The 18778-nt window shown below is 36.3% G+C and overlaps 1 protein-coding gene across 1 annotated transcript; it reads right to left on the bottom strand.

Annotated features, from left to right (window-relative positions):
* Positions 1-4411: 4411 nt before the first annotated feature.
* On the bottom strand, positions 4412-15052 carry UBA52 (ubiquitin A-52 residue ribosomal protein fusion product 1). The gene is made up of 5 exons (XM_053702964.1): positions 14967-15052; positions 10791-10913; positions 10609-10695; positions 9127-9229; positions 4412-4632 (listed from the first exon to the last, which is right to left on the bottom strand). The coding sequence occupies exons 2-5, from the start codon at positions 10891-10893 to the stop codon at positions 4539-4541; spliced, it is 387 nt and encodes a 128-aa protein (XP_053558939.1). The 5' UTR covers positions 10894-10913; positions 14967-15052; the 3' UTR covers positions 4412-4538.
* Positions 15053-18778: the final 3726 nt, after the last annotated feature.

Genomic DNA, 18778 nt, shown 5'->3' with positions numbered 1-18778 from the left:
AACTTTCTAATTTACTCCTATTAAATTCTTAATTCTCTGTATCTTTATTTGAAAAGCAAGAAAGTTTAGATGCCAGCCCATTTTTGGTGAACAACCTGGGTTCTTGCTGATTGGTGGATAAATTCACCCATCAACAAACAAGTGCTTTCCAGTGTCCTGAACCAAAAATTGTCTGGCTCTTTAGCTGAGATGCCTTCTTTTTTAAATAAAGATAGCAAGAGAAAAAAATATGAGTAAATTAGAAATTTGCTTAAAATGGCATGTTCTATCTGAATCATGAAATAAATTTGGGTTCAGTGTCCCTTTAAGAGCAAAAAGTGATCTTCCTTCAGGAAACATTTTAAGTCACAAATACCCAGATATTGGACTAGAGACTTTCAACACCATTTCCATTCCACAGCAGATTCCAAAAAACTAGGGGTCTCCATACTTAAACTCCTCCCTACCCTTTACACATAAACAATTGAGGATAAGGAAGGCCGATTTTTAATAGTAAGAGGCCAAATTCAAGATACTGATATTTTATTTTGCAATATATACGCCACTAATGAAAAGCAAGACACCTTTTTCAAACAAACATCTCTTAACAGGTTAATCCCAAACTAGGATAATACTTGGAGATTTCAATGTATATTTTGCACTATACTCTAGAAAGCGCCTCCATACACTAACAAAATAAATATAAAAATGACTAAAGTGATACAAGACCATTTAATTACACATTTAATAATAGACTCCTGGGCAACATTATATGGAAACACCAACGATACTACATATTTCTCAGCGGCACATAAAACATACAAAATTAGATTACGTATTTGTCAGTCAAATCCTACAACCTACTCTAACTGCATCCACCATCCATTTGTGCGTATGGTCGGATCATTCCATAGTACAACTTAAAATTTGGTAACTTTCAAAATGTAGGAAGGACCAAATCATGGACGTATGATCCATCATGCCTAAAAGACCCTATAGTCAAAAATACTATTACATGAAATATTGGGACATTAATACAGGAACAACTGAATCCTATCTCAACGTGGGCAGCTCACAAAACTTCCCTAAGGGTTCTACTCATAAAAGAAAAATCTATCCTTAAAATATCAAAAACGCAAGACTAAATCTTCAAAAAGATAGACACATTAGAAAAACAACAAACTCACAATCTAGAAATATACTGAAACTTCAAGACAAATGCACAAAACTTGCTAATATCCTTAACGATCAAACAGTCAAAGCAGCGTTTCGACTTAAAACAAAATTATATATATATGCTAATAAGCCGGACAGCTATGACACAAAATCTGAGAAAATGAGATTAGCCGTTGTAAGACAGATTAAAAAAAAAAAGTGTACTACGACCACTCACCCACAGGAGATTGTTAGCACATTATTAGAAGAACCATGTCTCAGGGACTACTAAATGCTCCACTTCCAAATTTCAATAAACAAACACTTTTATTAGGATACTCTGCACGGTCACGAGAATAAGTATCGCTAGACATTGGTAAGAAGGATCACCGACATGGCAGGAGATACTGGATAAAATTTAAAAATGATTCATTACATGAAACCGCAGCGACAATTTTAGAGACTGTAGATATATTTCACAAAATCTGGTACTACTGGTTGATGCGAACAACCAAATCTACTTCTTTCAACTTCATATAAGGGGCACACAAATTAATTCTTAAGTGACCAAATGTAATTGGTTATATAGTAATGTAAAAAAAAAAAAAGAATTTTTATATATATATATATATATATATATATATATATATATATATATATACACACACAAAAGTTTATGTGAAATTTATCAGGTATGATATCAGTTTCGTGAACGTGGTTATCTCAAAGTGTGAAATTCAATATGATCCCCCATAGACCTTGTAAATCAACAGAAATTTATAAGCAAGAAATAAGAGAATGAAGATCTGATAACAGAAATGACTATGCTTAATTACCTGATAAGCTAATAAGGCAACCAAATGTATATGGCATGTACTATGTTCAGTGATGTCATTTCAATAAAAAAACTATTTTAACATAAAAGCAAAAATATCGCTATGTTTGCTACCCTAGGCAAGCGATCGCAGGAATATATATGTCAATGGGATGCCTACATTACATAAGATACATGCAGCAATTGTATATGTCATGCTGTTGAATGCCTGCATGTGAGGCTATCCAGCCTAAGTGCAGCAAAAAGCCACGTCAGACTATTACTGTGTATACAATCACCATAATAGCCATTGTGATGTTTATTTTCTTATATGCGTTGGGTCCTTGTTCTGTTGCATCACCCAACTTCTGTTAAAGGGATACAAAACCCACATTTTTCTCTTTTATTGATTCAAATAGACTATACAGTTTTAGGCAACTTTCTATATTTACTCCTATTAATTTCTTCATTCTCTTGCCATCTTTATTTAAAAAGCAGGAATGTAAAGCTTAGGAGCCGACCCCTTTTTGGTTCAGAACCTGGGTTACGCTTGCTTATATTTAAATGTTTTTATTGAGTTTTACCAGTTTCACATGTTTACAAGTACAATATGAATCAGATAACAATCTTGAACATTTATAAGGTAAATGAAAAGAAAAAAAAGGGGAAAAAAAGAAGGAAAAAATACAAAAAATATTTAAAAATAAAAAAAAAAGAAACAGAAATAAAAAAAAAAAAATTAAAAAAAAGAAATTGTCATATTATTAAATTGTAATCTATCTGTTTAGAGGTTTGAGGAGTATACTGTCAAGGAGGAAGTTGGGTTCCCTGCTCTTCAGTTTAGGCAAGACTGAATGTATAGAAAGCTGAAAGCCCAGAGGCCTTAAAGTGTGACTCAGTATGATATTACACTTTATGGTTGTTTAATATCCAGTAGAACCAGGTTGTATTGAACATCTCCCTAGTATCTAAAATCCAGGAGGCTGAGTCATAGAACGTATATGTGGTGGAAATCTTATTTTTAATCTCAACCCAGGCGGGGACTCCTGTCTTCCAGTGTCGTGCTATACAGGTTCTAGTGATTGTACATAATATTCTGATAAGCGTATTAATCGCCTTATTGAATTTCTCTATATGTTCGTGTAGAAGAGCCTGAGCTATTGTGAGTTGAAAATTTTCTTCTAATAAGGTACTAATAAGCTGAGATAGAAATTGCCAAATATTTTTTACCCCCTCGCATTCCCACCACATGTGTCTATAAGTCCCATCCTTACCACATCCTCTATAGCATAGTTTGCTTCCTGATTTTGTAATGTGAGATGTCTTTGTGGGTGTGAGGTACCAGCGGAATGCTGTTTTTATAGCATTCTCTCTTAGATCTGCACTCAAGAGACCTTTGCATAGGGAACTAAGTATTTTATTCCAGTCCTCAATATCGAGACTCTTCCCTATGTCTTCTTCCCACCTAAGTATGATGTTGTTCTTCAGATTGCTAGAAATACTTTGTATGTCTATGTATAAATTAGAGATTGATTTATGTGGTCTGTCTGCTGAGTCAAGTATTCTCTCTATTGTGGTTTTGGGTTGTCGTGTTGTGTTTGTGAGATATTTATTTATAGATGTGGACAGTTGCAAATATAGATACCAGTGTAGTTTGAGGGGATGGATACAGTCCTGCAGCTGTGTGTATGTGAATAAGTTGTAGCTGGTCACAACGTCCGCTACCCTATATAGGGCTTTATTCGCCCATTTGTCTATTGTACTACGTACTTCTTCTGAAAGTAGTGCTCTAATCGGGATCTGGAGTGTAGCTGTAGGTAATAGGTTCTTATTTTTCCGTATGAAAAGTACATCCTGTTGTCTTGCCTCAGCAACAGAAGAGGAGTAAGTGTTTTTTCTATGTGTCTCCCTACACCATAATAGTTCATCTTGAAACTTTTTATTTTCTATATCCTTTTCTAGAGTGGTCCAAAGTATCTCAGTGGAATTGCTGCCTAGTAAAGCAGTTTGAGGTTACGCTTGCTTATTGATGGCTAAATGTAGCCACCAAAAGGCAAGTTATATCCAATGTGCTGAACCTAAAATGGGCCAGCTCCTAAGCTTTACATTCCTGCTTTTTTTTTTAAAATAAAGATAGCAAGAGAACAAAGAAAAATTAGAAAGTTGGAAAGAAAGTTGCTTAAAATTGTACACTATCATTCTCACTGCAACAGTGTATTTGAGGACTTAACCAAAGAAAATGAAGGGACAATGTACTTAGGCAAGCCACTGACAGGACGCTCTGTAGCTGCTTTGAATCAACTCTTTACAAATGGCTGAGCTCTCTTCCACCATCACTAAGGAGATTATTTCTGCCATTACATTGTGTTTACAGTTTCTTAAGTCAATACTGCAGTATTAAATGTTCAGAATAGGTGGCAGTTTAAACAGGCAAAAGCAGCAATTTAGACAAAATAAAATAAATGTTGGAAACAAAGCAGGTAAAGGATTGCTATTAAAAAGGGGGAGAATTAATTAGTACAAATTTCAGACAATTTTTTAATTTTTTTATTTCTCAACAAAAGTCAAAAACAGTGTCCCTGTAAAGCGTTTATTTGACCTTCTTCTTAGGGCGCAGGTTGTTTGTGTGTCCACACTTCTTCTTGCGGCAGTTTACAGCACGAGGATGAAGGCGAGCATAGCATCTGAAAGGCAGAATAAAGTATGTTATTGCATAAAATGGTACAATGGAAGATGAGGAAAAGTGAGAATATGAAGTCAGTTGTCTTGTGTAATTTAAGGACAAACATTTTCTACATCTATCCTTGTTTATTTGCAGAAGTTTGGTTTATGTAACTTACCATATTAATAATGAACTCATGTTTGACAGCATTCAGAGCAAAAACTAAACTGTTACACATATCACTGTTTGCTACCTTCATCACTAATCAGACCAATTCGCATCCATGCTCAATTAAAGGGCAAATAAAGTCAATATTAAATAGTGACAGTCCAGTTTAAAAAAAAAAAAAAAACTTGGGGGAACTTCCGGGCGGCAGCCATCTATGGATGCAAAACTGTTAGCTGCTCACACCCTACTGTGATTACAGAATATTGCAAGATATAGCCATTATTTGAGCTTCAAATTGGCAGAATCAAGACAGTCTTTCATTTGATGCCTTCCTTCTCAGGATCGTGCATCGCTTAGGTTTACCGGAGAGGCCGAGGCACTGCTGCGCAGCCCCCATCATGGGCTGTTTAATGCAGAAGTACTTAACACTTGTAACATGGAATCATACCAGTGAGGGCTTTGAGGAGCTGCGCTGCCTACTTACTGACTACCTCGTGGCATTTAAGGAATCACTGACAGAGGCGCTGGGCACTAATGGCAGCTGCTCTGCAACCCATCCTAATTAAGGTTGATTCTAAGGAGAACAGGAGTGAGGCTGATACGGAGCCCCAGCGTTCACTCCTCATACCTTCCAACTCAGATCAAGCTGGAAACAACTATTGTGGACTTTGCAGCATGGGAAGAGGGAGCTACAACTAAACCAGCACTGCAGAGTGTTTGTGAAGGCACTGTTGGTACGAGCAGACCTATCTCCATGCCGCTCCAGGAGCTTCGTAGCCTCACACCTACAAGGACCGCAGGTGGAGACTCTGTTCCAGTTACAGAAGCTTTACCACCGCAAGTATTGTACTCCGTGTCCATTCCCTCACTGCGTACGCCGATGATCCTACCAAGTATCCTACCTGCTAGAGGAACATTAACTATGGGGGCCACATCTAAACTGAACCACGGTATTCAACTTCAGTCGCTCTTGAGGTATGTGTTTGGGACCATTGACTCCCCAGTGGTATTGCAGGATCAGCAGGAAAAGCAGATGTTGGTGCTACATCCAGAGAGTATAACAGACTTATCCTACGCAGTACAGTTGCCTGCTCATAACAAGGCGATCTTGCTCCTGGGATCACAGACTCTAGCTGCCGAGGTGGCCATGGTGTCCAGGCTTATCTACACACTGATCACTTTGTTATCTCTGGATGTATTACCACCACCACAGGTCATTTTCAATCATTGCCCCAATCCGGGTCTGAAATTTCAGGGAACCACTTGGCCTGGCGGTCTGGTGTAGGCTGAAGATTTTTTTGTAGCCGTTAGGCCATGCCGCTATCCTGGTAAACTGTTACACTAAAATATTTTAAGGAATATATAGTGGACATGTTTCTCATGTAATAAGTAGCTTGGCACAAACGTTAGGTAATATGTTCCAGACACAAGACTTTATGATGGCTATTGACTAGATAACCTTGTCTGGTAGAATAGGTCTATGTTTTAATTCATACACAGTACAGCTTCTATTTAAGGCTTATTCACTTTGTACCTTCTATGTTGATACCTCAAATGGAGTGCACTAGAGTTGTTGACCTTTAAGTATCTATTTGTGCAGATTGCCAAGTTTATGACCATTTATTCTTGGTATTAGTACTGAATATATGGTTCTAGCTCATATGTAGCCTCCATAGTTAAGTATCCTAATGCTTCCACATATAAGCTTTAGAGCGCCATATAGTGTGTACGTAACATACTAAAAGTATCACTTTCTCCCCATCCCATACTACTTTAGCTCCATCAGCATCAGGTTAAATAACATTGCCCTATGTTTGTTAAGTACTTACAGTAATGTTTACATTTTTAGCAATCCTATCTTTATTTGTTCACTTATAGTTGCTAATATTGCATTTATACCCAAAAAAAAGTTTACTTAATTTGGGATCAAAAAGTGGTCCCTAACCACCTGCCTTTTTTTTTTTTTTTTATTATTATTTGTTATGGGGACCTTGGGGTACAAGAGTGACCCCCTTATATCATATGAAAGGCCTTAAGACAGGTTTAACTAAATCCAAAACATGCATGCTCCTTTTCTGTTACGACTAACTGTACTATTTATTGATGAACGATGCTTGTGCGTATGACTAATTGTTCACATGTATCGTGCAACTTGCCTGTTATTCTCTGTAAACCTCAATAAAACAAAAAAAAAAAAACCTTGCCTTTGTTCTTTTCACGGCCGCTTCCCCCGCCCAGAGGTCCCCTCTTTTTGCATTGTCGATGGCTGGTCCGGCTTCCTCCAATCACAGCTTTCCTCCCAGGAGAGTGATTGCCAGAGGCCATGCCATGGTTGGGGGAGGCCGGATTGGTCGTTTGTGGGGCTGCTCTGGCTGTGTGTGGGGGGGGGGGGGGGGGGGGGGGGGTAAAGGGACAGTCTAGGCCAAAATAAAAAAAACTTTCATGATTGAGATAGAGCATGTAATTTTAAACAATTTTCCAATTTACTTTTATCACCAATTTTGCTTTGTTCTCTTGGTATTCTTAGTTGAATGCTTAACCTAGGAGGTTCATATGCTAATTGCTTAGACCTTGAAGCCCACCTCTTTCAGATTGCATTTTAACAGTTTTTCACCACTAGAGGGTGTTAGTTCACATATTTCATATAGATAACACTATGCTCGTGCACGTGAAGTAATCTGGGAGCAGGCACTGATTGGCTAGACTGCAAGTCTGTCAAAAGAACTGAAAAAAGGGGAAGTTTGCAGAGGCTTAGATACAAGATAATCACAGAGGTTAAAAGTATATTATAACTGTGGTTATGCAAAACTGGGAAATGGTTAAAAGGGATTATCTATCTTTTAAAACAACCAAAATTCTGGTGTAGACTGTCCCTTTAATCAAAACTTTGATGAATGGAAGTGCCCCTGTTTTTAATAGTATTTTTAGAGGCCGGGCTTTCATTTATCAGAGTTTAACTTTAAGCACACAGTAGAGCACTGCGGGTCCTGAGTGGAAAACTGCCTTGCACGACTCAGATGTACAACTAGTGCCGATTTCTGATACCATATGAAATGCACAATAAAGAAATTTGGTGCATTTCCTTCTGAGTTTGACCCTTAAATACCAAAATTTGATTCTTCCATTCAAGTCCAAATGAGTTAAACACCTCAAGTAAATTTAAAAACAGATTTGTTTGCTTATTACTTCTTCAGCAACAACTCTCATAAATGAGCGTAAATACAATTGCCGAGTCGTTAAAGTAATCTAGTTTGATTGTGGAACATACTATGGAGAATGGTTCAAATAATGTATCATTGAAATAAAATTATTAAAAAGCATAGAAATAAGGACTAAGACAGCAGACATACCATTAACTTTCATCCTCTTACACACAACTATATTTATAACACACACAAGTGTTGGAGCAAGATACAGCATGACAAGACAAGAAATAAATCTTGATGCATATTGCTCTAGCTCCGTGTTCATATTGCATACACTGTCCCCCTTTGGAGCCACGGAAACGGCATGGAAGGGTCAACTGGCATGCGCCGAGATGATTTTATTTATTGTTTAAATCACTGAGTCTCTATAAGGTTATCAATTAATAAATGATTTTAATTGACCAAAAAAAAAAAAACTTGATTAAAAAAGGGCATGTCATTTTAAACAACTTTCAAATTTACTTTTATTACCAATTTTGCTTTGTTCTCTTGGTATTAGTTGAAAGCTAAACCTAGCATGTACATATGCTAATTTGTTAGACCTTGAAGGCCGCCTCTAATCTGAAAGCATTTTGACACTCACCACTAGAGGGTGTTAGTTCATGTGTTTCAAACATACACTAAAATCTTAGGTAATATTTTTTCAGGATATAACATTTTCAATATCTTTTGCGAAGATGCTTTTAGCGCACAAATGTCCCAATCCAGTCCACGAGGATCACAATAAGGTCTCAGATCTTTTTGTGAAGTAATTAATGGAACATTAAATACATTTTAAAAACATAAAATTATGGTTATTACCCACCTCCCTTGTCATGTGACTCAATGTTGAAATTAACTCAGTGCATTCCAGTTCTGAGGTTTGCACATTTGCAGCAACTCCTTCAGATACCTGCAGTTTAATCTAGATTTCAAAATGGCAGCACCCATTAGAGGGAGGTGCATGAAATATTTTAAGTGTTTAATGTCCCTTTAAATTATTCAGGTTTTGTTACAGCGAACACTCCACATGCAAAGATAATTAAATCCTGACCTATTTGTTAACCTTGTGCAGTCAGGACTTTATGTAGGGATACCATATCAAACATCTACTTATGTCAAATGGAAAAAGGATTAAAAGTAAAAAATGAAAACCAACATACTTGCGACAAATCATCTTATCGCAGTTATACTTCTGAGCAAGCTGGCGAAGGGAAGGCTCAATAATCCCACCACGAAGACGCAGCACCAGATGTAGAGTGGACTCTAGAGGGGGGAAAAATTAAAAAAAAATATAATTTTTTTTATACTATCAATGTCAGGTGATATGCAACACTAACGTTATAGGAGCCATATAGTTAATCCACTGGATGCAAAGGGCTACTAATCAATGTACTGCTGGAAGTCTGGCATCCAAAGTTAACTGGTATTAGCACCTCTGGGTGCAATGCTTTAACATCTAAAAAAAAAAAAAAAAATCCAAATTGGGCATCTGGTTAATGGTTCCACAAGCAACTGCTTTTTCTTTTTTCTTTCAATTAGCATTGAGCAGAAGTCAACAGGCTGCTTCAAATATTTTTCTGATTTTTCAGAGATCTTTATGTGTTCAGTGGCAGTTTGAGGATTATTTTCCAAGGTAATTTACTTACGCAGTTCACTTATAAAAATGCTGATGATAATTGCATTAATGGAAAGCTTTATATAATTTAAGGTTGACTGCCGCTTTAAGTTACTCTACAGAAATAGTTTTTGCTACCACCTATATAATACAATTTAACAGAAAGGATTGTGACAGTTTAATCACTTTGTAACTGTGTCCAGTATGCATCAATATCCTGAATTAAAGGGACACTGAACCCAAATTTTCTCTTGTGATTCAGATAGAGCATGCAATTTCAAGCAACTTTCTAATTTACTCTATCAATTTCTCTTCATTCTCTTGGTATCTTTATTTAAAAAGTAAGAATGTAAGTTTAGATGCTGGTCCACATTTGGTGAACAACCTGGGTTGTTCTTGCTGATTATTGGTTGGTAAATGTATCCACCAAACAAGTGCTGTCCAATGAACAACCAAAAATAGCTTAGATGCCTTTTTCAAATAAAGATAGCAAGAGAATGAAGAAAAATGGGTAGAGTAAATTAGAAAGTTGCTTGAAATTGCATGCTCTATCCATTTTTCTTCATTATCTTGCTATCTTTATTTGAAAAAGGCATCTAAGCTATTTTTGGTTGTTCATTGGACAGCACTTGTTTATTGGTTGGTAAATTTATCCACCAATCAGCAAGAACCCAGGTTGTTCACCAAATGTGGGCCAGCATCTAAACTTACATTCTTACTTTTTAAATAAAGATACCAAGAGAATGAAGAAAATTTAGTAGACGGAAATTAGAAAGTTGCTTAAAATTGCATGCTCTGTGTGAATCACAAAAGAAAAATTTGGGTTCAGTGTCCCTTTAAGAGCACCATCAAGTTGGTTGCATACAAAAAGTAAAATTCATTCCATAAGCATCAATTGGCCTCTACATTTCTAGGACTTCTACCTGAAGACTAATCTTTGCATCCAGCAATAAGAGGCTGTTATACAGTTTCATAACTTCAATGTGAAATGTCTTGCGAAAAATGAGCCAGTCTGATCAGTTCATACCTTTTTGAATGTTGTAGTCAGACAAAGTACGTCCATCCTCAAGCTGTTTTCCAGCAAAAATCAGACGCTGTTGGTCAGGTGGAATGCCTACAAGAAGGAAAAAAAAAAAAAAAAGTTTGTTTATGTTAAAAACACAATTAAATATCAATAGATCTATAAAATCATTTTTAATGTCACCTCACCTTCTTTGTCCTGTATTTTGGCCTTGACATTTTCAATAGTATCACTAGCCTCAACCTCAAGGGTAATTGTTTTCCCAGTAAGTGTTTTCACAAAGATCTGCATCCTGGCGGCCTTTCAGATTTCTGTAGCGAAAAAAGCAGCCACAAATCTACTTACAAAACTTTGTAAAGCAAGAGTTTTTCCTTTACCATTAAAGGGAAATTCAACAGCATATAAAGGCTAAATTATATATATTCAAAAAAGAATAGCCTAAGAATAATATGCATAGGGTTTTTTTCCTTAGAATGGATGTAGTTTTGATACCTAGGCTCCCCCCTTAACTAATCTGATAAAGACAATTACAGTCAGTCAGATATAAAACCTGCAATAAAGAATCAAAAAAATGATTTGCGCAATGACTGGAGTATGACACTAACATGGTTTCTCCTCAGCCATCGTTTGCAAAATTGTTTGGACACTGCATTGCCCGATTTATACAAGTACCTAACTGTCCACAGGAGGGGAGACTATGGGGGGGACTTAGAATTCAACATGGTGGTGCCCATAACTATAGAAACAGTGGAATTGAAGGTCCCACATTATACCGAGTTAAATTACCCGAACATGGGACAAAAAATCCCACTAAAGTTAGTTTTTTTTAAATTACACTCAAATATTACAATCTCAAACGGTTTATCCCTTTAAGTGGACAAGTAGTGTTCTCTCAAACAGAATGGTTATAAAATGACAAATAATTGTCATTTCCCACCCCTGTAAAATACAATCTTTAAAAAAAAAAAAAGAAAAAAAAAAAAAAGGGGGAAGACCAAGGAGCTCAGTTTTCTTATGCTAAAGGAATAGTCTAGTCAAAATTAAAGGGAGTCTACACCAGAATTGTTATTGTATGAAAAGATAGACAACGCCATTTACTACCCATTCCCCAGCTTTGCACATCCAACATTGTTATATTAAAGGGAAATTATACACTAGATTTTTGTTTGCATAAATGTTTTGTAGGCGATACATTCATATAGCCCATACAGGGTTTTTTGTAAAAATGTATAGTTTTGCTTATTTTTAAAAAATAATTGTGCTGATTTTCAGACTACTAACCAAGTCCCAAAGTTTTAGGAGAATACCGATGTTTACCTACTCCAGATTGCTCCTGTTTGTGTAAAGGGTATTTTCATATGCAAAGGAAGGGGTGGGGAAGTGTGTCTGCTTTCACTGGGTGTTCCAGTCAACCTAATCAAAAGTACTAAACTGTGAGCTTCTAAGTACTTTTTTAAAGGGATTTATACTGGATTTTTAGATCAGCATCTGTGCTTATGCTTTTTAATAGTGTCTATTACATGCAGTTATATGAAAATTAGTGTATACTGTCCATTTAATATACTTAACCTATAAACCTCTAAATGTCTGCAGTTTCTAAGCAACTAAAGCCAGCCTCTTATCACATGGATGTTATTTGCTTTTCACAACAGGGGAGTGCTAGTTTATATGAGCCATATAGATAACGTTGTGCCAGACACTGCACTATTTGGATAAAATGCAAGTCAATAGATTAAAAAAAAAAAAAGTCATTTGATAAGCTTAGATGCCTTTGTTTTCAAATAAAGATAGCAATAGAACGAAGAAAAATTGATACAGTAAATTAGAAAGTTGCTTTAAATTGCATGCTCTGAATTATGAAAGGAAAAAAAAAATTGGGTTTAGTATCCCTTTAATATAACCATGTTTATGCAAAACTGGGGAATGGGTAAATAAAGCATTATCCCAGAAGCAGAACTTTTTTTTACTTTCTGCAATGACATTTTTTTAGTCAAAAATTTTATGCAAGTTATTTTGAAATTAAGTACAATTTTAAGTTAGGCAGTTACACTAAAGTACCAGTTCAATTGCAATATACCGATTAACTGGAGAATAAGGCAAGCTTTATATATTATATTGCAGCAGTTAAAGAGGCAGTCTTCAATCAATGCACTGCTGCTTTGCAGTGCTACCCTGTATTTGACTGTTCTCTTTAAACGGTGCTTCACTGTGGCTGCACTGTGTTAAGGAAATTGTACACAATGTAGCCAGAGCAAAGTGCTGTTTAAATAGAACAGCCTGTTTTGGAGCAGCGCTGCAAAGCAAAGGTGCTAACTGTTCACTCATGTGTCTCATTCTTTCTGCAGACATGCTGCATTTTCTGCGATGACATCTCAGATCACAGCATGTTCTGCCTTGGGGGGCATTATCTATCTTTTTAAAACAATTTAGGAGTAGACTGTCCCTTAAAAATTATGAATAAGATAGAGTAAATTAGAAAGTTGCTTTAAATTGCTCCATCAATTTCTTTTTTTCTCTTGGTATTGATTTGAAAAAACAATAATGTAAGCATAGGAGCCAGCCCATTTTTGGTTTAGAACCGGGGTAGCACTTTCTGATTGGTGTCTAAATGTAGCCACAAATCAGCAAGAGCTACCCAGGTTCTGAACCAAAAATGGACTGCCTCCTAAGCTCACATTCAGAGATACCAAGACGAAGAAAAAATGAATAGGAGTAAATTAAAATGTTGCTTAAAATTGCCTGCTATATCTGAATCATGGAAGTTTAATTTTGACTAGATTATTCCTTTAAAGGGACAGTCAACACTTGCGGTAACATTATGCGACATTGAAAAATACAAAAACTAAGATCTGCATGCAGCATAGCCCTTTTGCCTTGCCTACTTGCTTCTTGTACTAATCACCGTCGATAACTTCTCTAATACCAGGTAAATATGTCAGCCGAACTCCCCCACTGTTACGTAGCTACCTTCAAATGATCAGCAAATCTGAATCCAATCCTCTGTCAGAAATTGCAAGCGCGTGCAATTTCTGACCGAGGATTGGATTCAGATTTGCTGATCATTTGAAGGTAGCTACGTAACGGTGGGGGGAGTTTGGCTGACATATTTACCTGGTATTAGAGAAGTTATCGACGGTGATTAGTACAAGAAGCAAGTAGGCAAGGCAAATGGGTTATAGTGCAGGCGGATCTTCGTTTTTATTTTTCAACACTGCATAATGTTACCGCAAGTGTTGACTGTCCCTTTAAAGCCACTTTCTGAATTTGCAGCAGTATACTGCAGTAAATGTCATTTAGAAAGCATTTAAAATGTATTTTTTTTTTTAATAACAGGTTGTCAAATGTTTCAAAACTACATTCACTGCAAATAAGCAGTTTCTTGAATATGTAAGAAGCAGGATAAAGTATTAAGAGCTTAAATCTGGTTATAAGAAACTGTTCCTTTATTTGGCTAAATACACCACTGCATGTGATGCTTTCTCAATTGCCCTCTGATTTTCTTAACAGCGCTGGGCTAGCAAGCACACAGCACAGAAGTAAATAGAGGAATGTTATACTCCATAAGGTCTACTCTTGTGCCAAATTTCATGAGGATTGGTACATCTATCTATTTTTGTATAGGCCTTGCCAAAGCATTCAAATCTACATTAAAAAAAGAAAGTTACATTTACACACAATAACTAATGCTTAACCAATTAACTTTGAATCTTGAAATAATTTTATTTTGTTTTTTAACAGATAGTCTGAATAGCTTTATAAAAAGATAAGACGATTGTGCTCCCTTTGAGTGACAGAACTAATGATCAGTAGAGTTGTGAAGTTGTATCTGGTCTGATGGTAACAGTTCTAGTTGAGAGCCATTTTAGACATATTTAAAACAATTTGGTAATGTAGGCAATGACAAACGTACTGAATACTATATTACTTTGTGTAACTCAATTACACGCCGGTAGCTTGTTTATAAGTGAACCTCAACACCCACATTTTCTAGTTTGCCCAAACTCCGCTATATTAGTACGGATATTACCATCAAGGCAAAATGTATTTCAGTTTAACAGATGAAAATGAACACTGTCAGAGAACCCTAAGTAAACATAAAATGAAGGCAGAGCCAATGCTGCGGTAGGCCCCGTGCGGCTCTCCTTTTATCACGTTATGCCTAGCATGGGGAGCATGTCCGACGAAACAGCGTCACGGCCCAAACTAAACTTGGACACGCGGTCACACCGACTCCTTTACTGTGCACCACAACTGGGTATAAACATGTGTTCGTCACTACAGACAGGTCCCGTGATCACCCCATAACCATAGACTTTCGGCTGAGCATTATACACTAATAAATACAGAGCGGACACACTACGTACCCACCCGCACGGCGGATCGACTGAGGAGAAAAGGACTGGGCGGAAACGGAAGTTATGTCTTCATTGAAGCCGAGTAGGCGGACCAAATTGTCAGAAGGTTGCTGTGATTAAATCGACATATTTGTTAAGGGCAGTAGGTGGGTACGTACCACGATTTTGTAGAGCATGGTTTGTTTGTTTTTGTAGTGTTATGACGTGTCTGCTGCGATCGACACTTTACGTTCGGTATTTAAAAGAAGAAAGTGATATTAGGCACTAAATATAGTTTTCTTTAATAATTTATTTTGCTTGCATTTTTTTACTCTGAAACAAGTAATTTTTCTCCACTGCTCTAGAAGGGTTGTGGTGGTGGATTCGTCAGAATTTAGAACAGCAACTCTGCAACATTCTAAAAAGGAAATTAGTCTTTTTGACAAGAATATTTCTGGTTTGCTGAACTTTGCAATATTTTTTTTTGCACACAAAAAGATTGTTTATGATATATGAAGGTAGAACCCCAGCCTGCCTGTTTAAAGCAGAGCTCACAATCATCCTGAATTTTGTGAATAGTCCAGGACTCCAGGTTTCTGACCTCTCTCTGTGTTATAAAGGTCCTGGTTTCACAATCACAAAGTGATAAATTATCAAGGAATGCCTCCAACACACCCCTGAACTTACATTAATGTGCCCACTTTAAACCTGGCTCCACCCACATCATACCTCAAGTTCGCCCACAGACCACCTCAATGCCTTACCTGGTGTACAATTACTGTTCTCTGTTTTGCCACAACTCTGGTCTATATTTCTCTTAATCAGTACTCTCAAAGTACCGGCCTTGGGGCAATATATGGCCCTCAAGATAGTTTAATCTAGCCCTCCCTTGTTTATTAGTTACATTATTAATTTGGCCCTATCAATTTTTTTTAGGGTTCTAAAAGGTGTAACAAGTTGATGTTCTATGCAGGCATTCACAAGATAAATATAAAGCATGCATTCTCCAGTGTAGACTCCCGTTATGCACTGTTGGATAAATGTCACTTTTTATTCACTTCCAGAATGATCACTACACTTGGCACTCACAATATAAATATACACTGTGTATGTCTATTGTGTACTACAACTCCCACCATGCACTACTACTGGGTAAATGTCACATATGTATGAACACATTATACAATGAGAAAATATTACAAGGGCAATGCTTAGTTAAAGGGACATAATATTCGTATGCTAAATCACTTGAAACTGATGCAGTATAACTGTAAAAAGCTGACAGGAAAATATCACCTGAGCATCTCTATGTAAAAATGAAGATATTTTACCTCACAATTTCCTCAGCTGAGCAGAGTAAGTTCTGTGTAAAAAAATATACTTCAGCTGTTGCTCAGCTGCAGGTAAAAAAACGAAGAAATGAACAGCAGCCAATCAGCATCAGGAGTGCTGAGGTCTTGAACTCTTTTACTGTGATCTCATGAGATTTCACTTAACTCTCATGAGATTTCATAGTAAACTTCCTTAAACTGAATAGGGAAATAAGATGAGTGTGCACTTAAGCTCACTCCCTTAGCTGTCCCGGGATAGACATACTGATTTGCTGCTTAGAAGTCCTTTACAATTGGATGTGGCTACTGAGGAATTTTTGAGGTAAAATATCTTTCTTTTTTACATAAAGATGTTCAGGTGATATTTTCTAGTCAGCTTTTTACAGCTATGCTGCATCACTTTCAAGTGTTTCAACATTTGGGTATCATGGCCCTTTAATTGTTCTCATTGACTTTGTAGACATATTGTTAGGGGTACTTTTTAGGGCTGGATACACCTTATCACCAGTAAGTTTTCTAAACCTCAGCTGGAGAAGAGCATTGCACCTGATACTAGATCCCTGGAACAGACTGTCAGACCACACAAATGAAGTATAACAATTGCTCTATTTATTGACCACCACAATGCGGTTATATAGTTGACATCACATACATTGTAAACTGACACACACCCTTATTGCTACATACTCAGTGAAAAATAACAGAACTTGAGACATGAAATTGTTAATGTAAAAAGCAAGGAAACTTAGACATTCATCCTTGGTATAAGATAAGAAGAAATATGGTGAGACCATGTTGAAACTAGCAGGCATGGTTACACTTGGCAACCAGATAAAAATGTTATTCTCTAAGAACAGATGTCAGCAGACTAAGTTGACAAAAACAAAATAAGTTGAGAAAAACAATAGTCAGTGTTAGTTCAGAAATGCTGAATAGATACAAAAGGGAAAAGTAAAAAGATGGTGGCAGGTTAGTTATATATTCTTACATTGCCCCCTTTTATTCTAACAAAATAACATACAATAAAAAGAAAGGGGAAAGGGTCATTGAGATAGAACCAGGGAGTCAACAAAGTTGTAGGTGACCCATTGAACAATATTTAAAACATAAAAATAAAATGATGCACAGCTAGCTGTATATAATATAGACCTAGCTGTCCCAATGTTTTTTTTTATATATCTTTTTTTTTTGAAGTTTCAAGAAAGGCAAAACATAATGAAACACAAAAAGAAAGACAGATTCCACTGTCTATACATCAAAACATCAAAATTACATTGTAAATGATTATTTATCCAACGGATATATACTAAGAATAACAAAAGAACAAAAAAAAGTTAGATTTCACCGTCTATACATATTTAAGTACATCAACATTTCTTTACACATAATGATTTATCCAGCGGATAAATACTAAGAATTGCTTTTTCTTCCCTTATTCCCCTCTTCTTTCCCTTCCCCCTTCCAAGTATCAACCTCCAAACTTAAAATCAACATTGTGTGTATCTCTTTTAACAAGAAATGCGGTTAACAAATAGTGCAACTTCTGTTACTTTTATATAGAAAATTATATCCATAATATACAAATTACCTTATACCATATATATCTTAAATTAGATTATTTAATTGCAATATTTTTCTAATAGGGATACATCAACCTTGTCTTGATTTTTACTCTTGTTATAGTTACACAAAATACACGTCCAACGTCATATCTCCTTTATGCAAGTACTTTTTATAAACTATATTTCCCAATAGGGGGAGTATTACCTCTGACTAAGCACTCTTTATCCCATATGGGTACTTGTACTTCCATTTAGCCTATCCCAAAATCCACCTAATAGATCTTATATGAAGGACAGCCACGGGCCTTATGAATAAATGGAAAAAAAAGAAGAAGAAAAAAGAGGGGATTATCCTTCCTCTCCCCTTAACCCCTAGCTCCCACATCTCCTCTTTCCTTCCCACTTTAAACTGCCAAGGTTGTGGAGAATCTCTCTGTTAGCAATGCCATGCTGAAAAAGTCATTCTTTCTAAATGGGAATATAATCTGTTTTTGTACTCCTTCTAGAAATGTCAAAATAACCTTCAACCATTTCTGAAAATAATGACTAACTCTTCTTTCTTGTGACATATTTAACTCAAATTGTTCAAGGTGCAGCTGCATCAGTATTTTCTTCTTAAATTCTTGAAAGGTAGGACTGTGCTTAGATTTCCATGATCTTAAAATAATAGTGCGTCCAATTAAAATTGTTGTGTTAACCAATCTTATGTCTATTTCCTGTGTTTTTTTATAGAGAAAGACTATAAATTTAATCTTCAGTTTGAGCTCTTTTTTAAGAAATTTATTTACCCAATAATTAATTCTGTTCCAGAATTTTTGTACCTTAGGGCAGGACCAAAAACAATGGCTAAGGTCTGCTTTTGGTAGACCACATCTAGTACATCCCTTTATATCATGGCTAGACCACCTGGAAATGTCAGTAGGAATAATATAGATCTTAATTAATTACT

Source organism: Bombina bombina, chromosome 2 (assembly GCF_027579735.1).
Source record: "Bombina bombina isolate aBomBom1 chromosome 2, aBomBom1.pri, whole genome shotgun sequence".
NCBI classification, from domain to species: Eukaryota; Metazoa; Chordata; class Amphibia; order Anura; family Bombinatoridae; genus Bombina; species Bombina bombina.
Note: the sequence above shows the minus strand (reverse complement) of the source record. Positions and strands in the feature narration are given on the sequence as shown.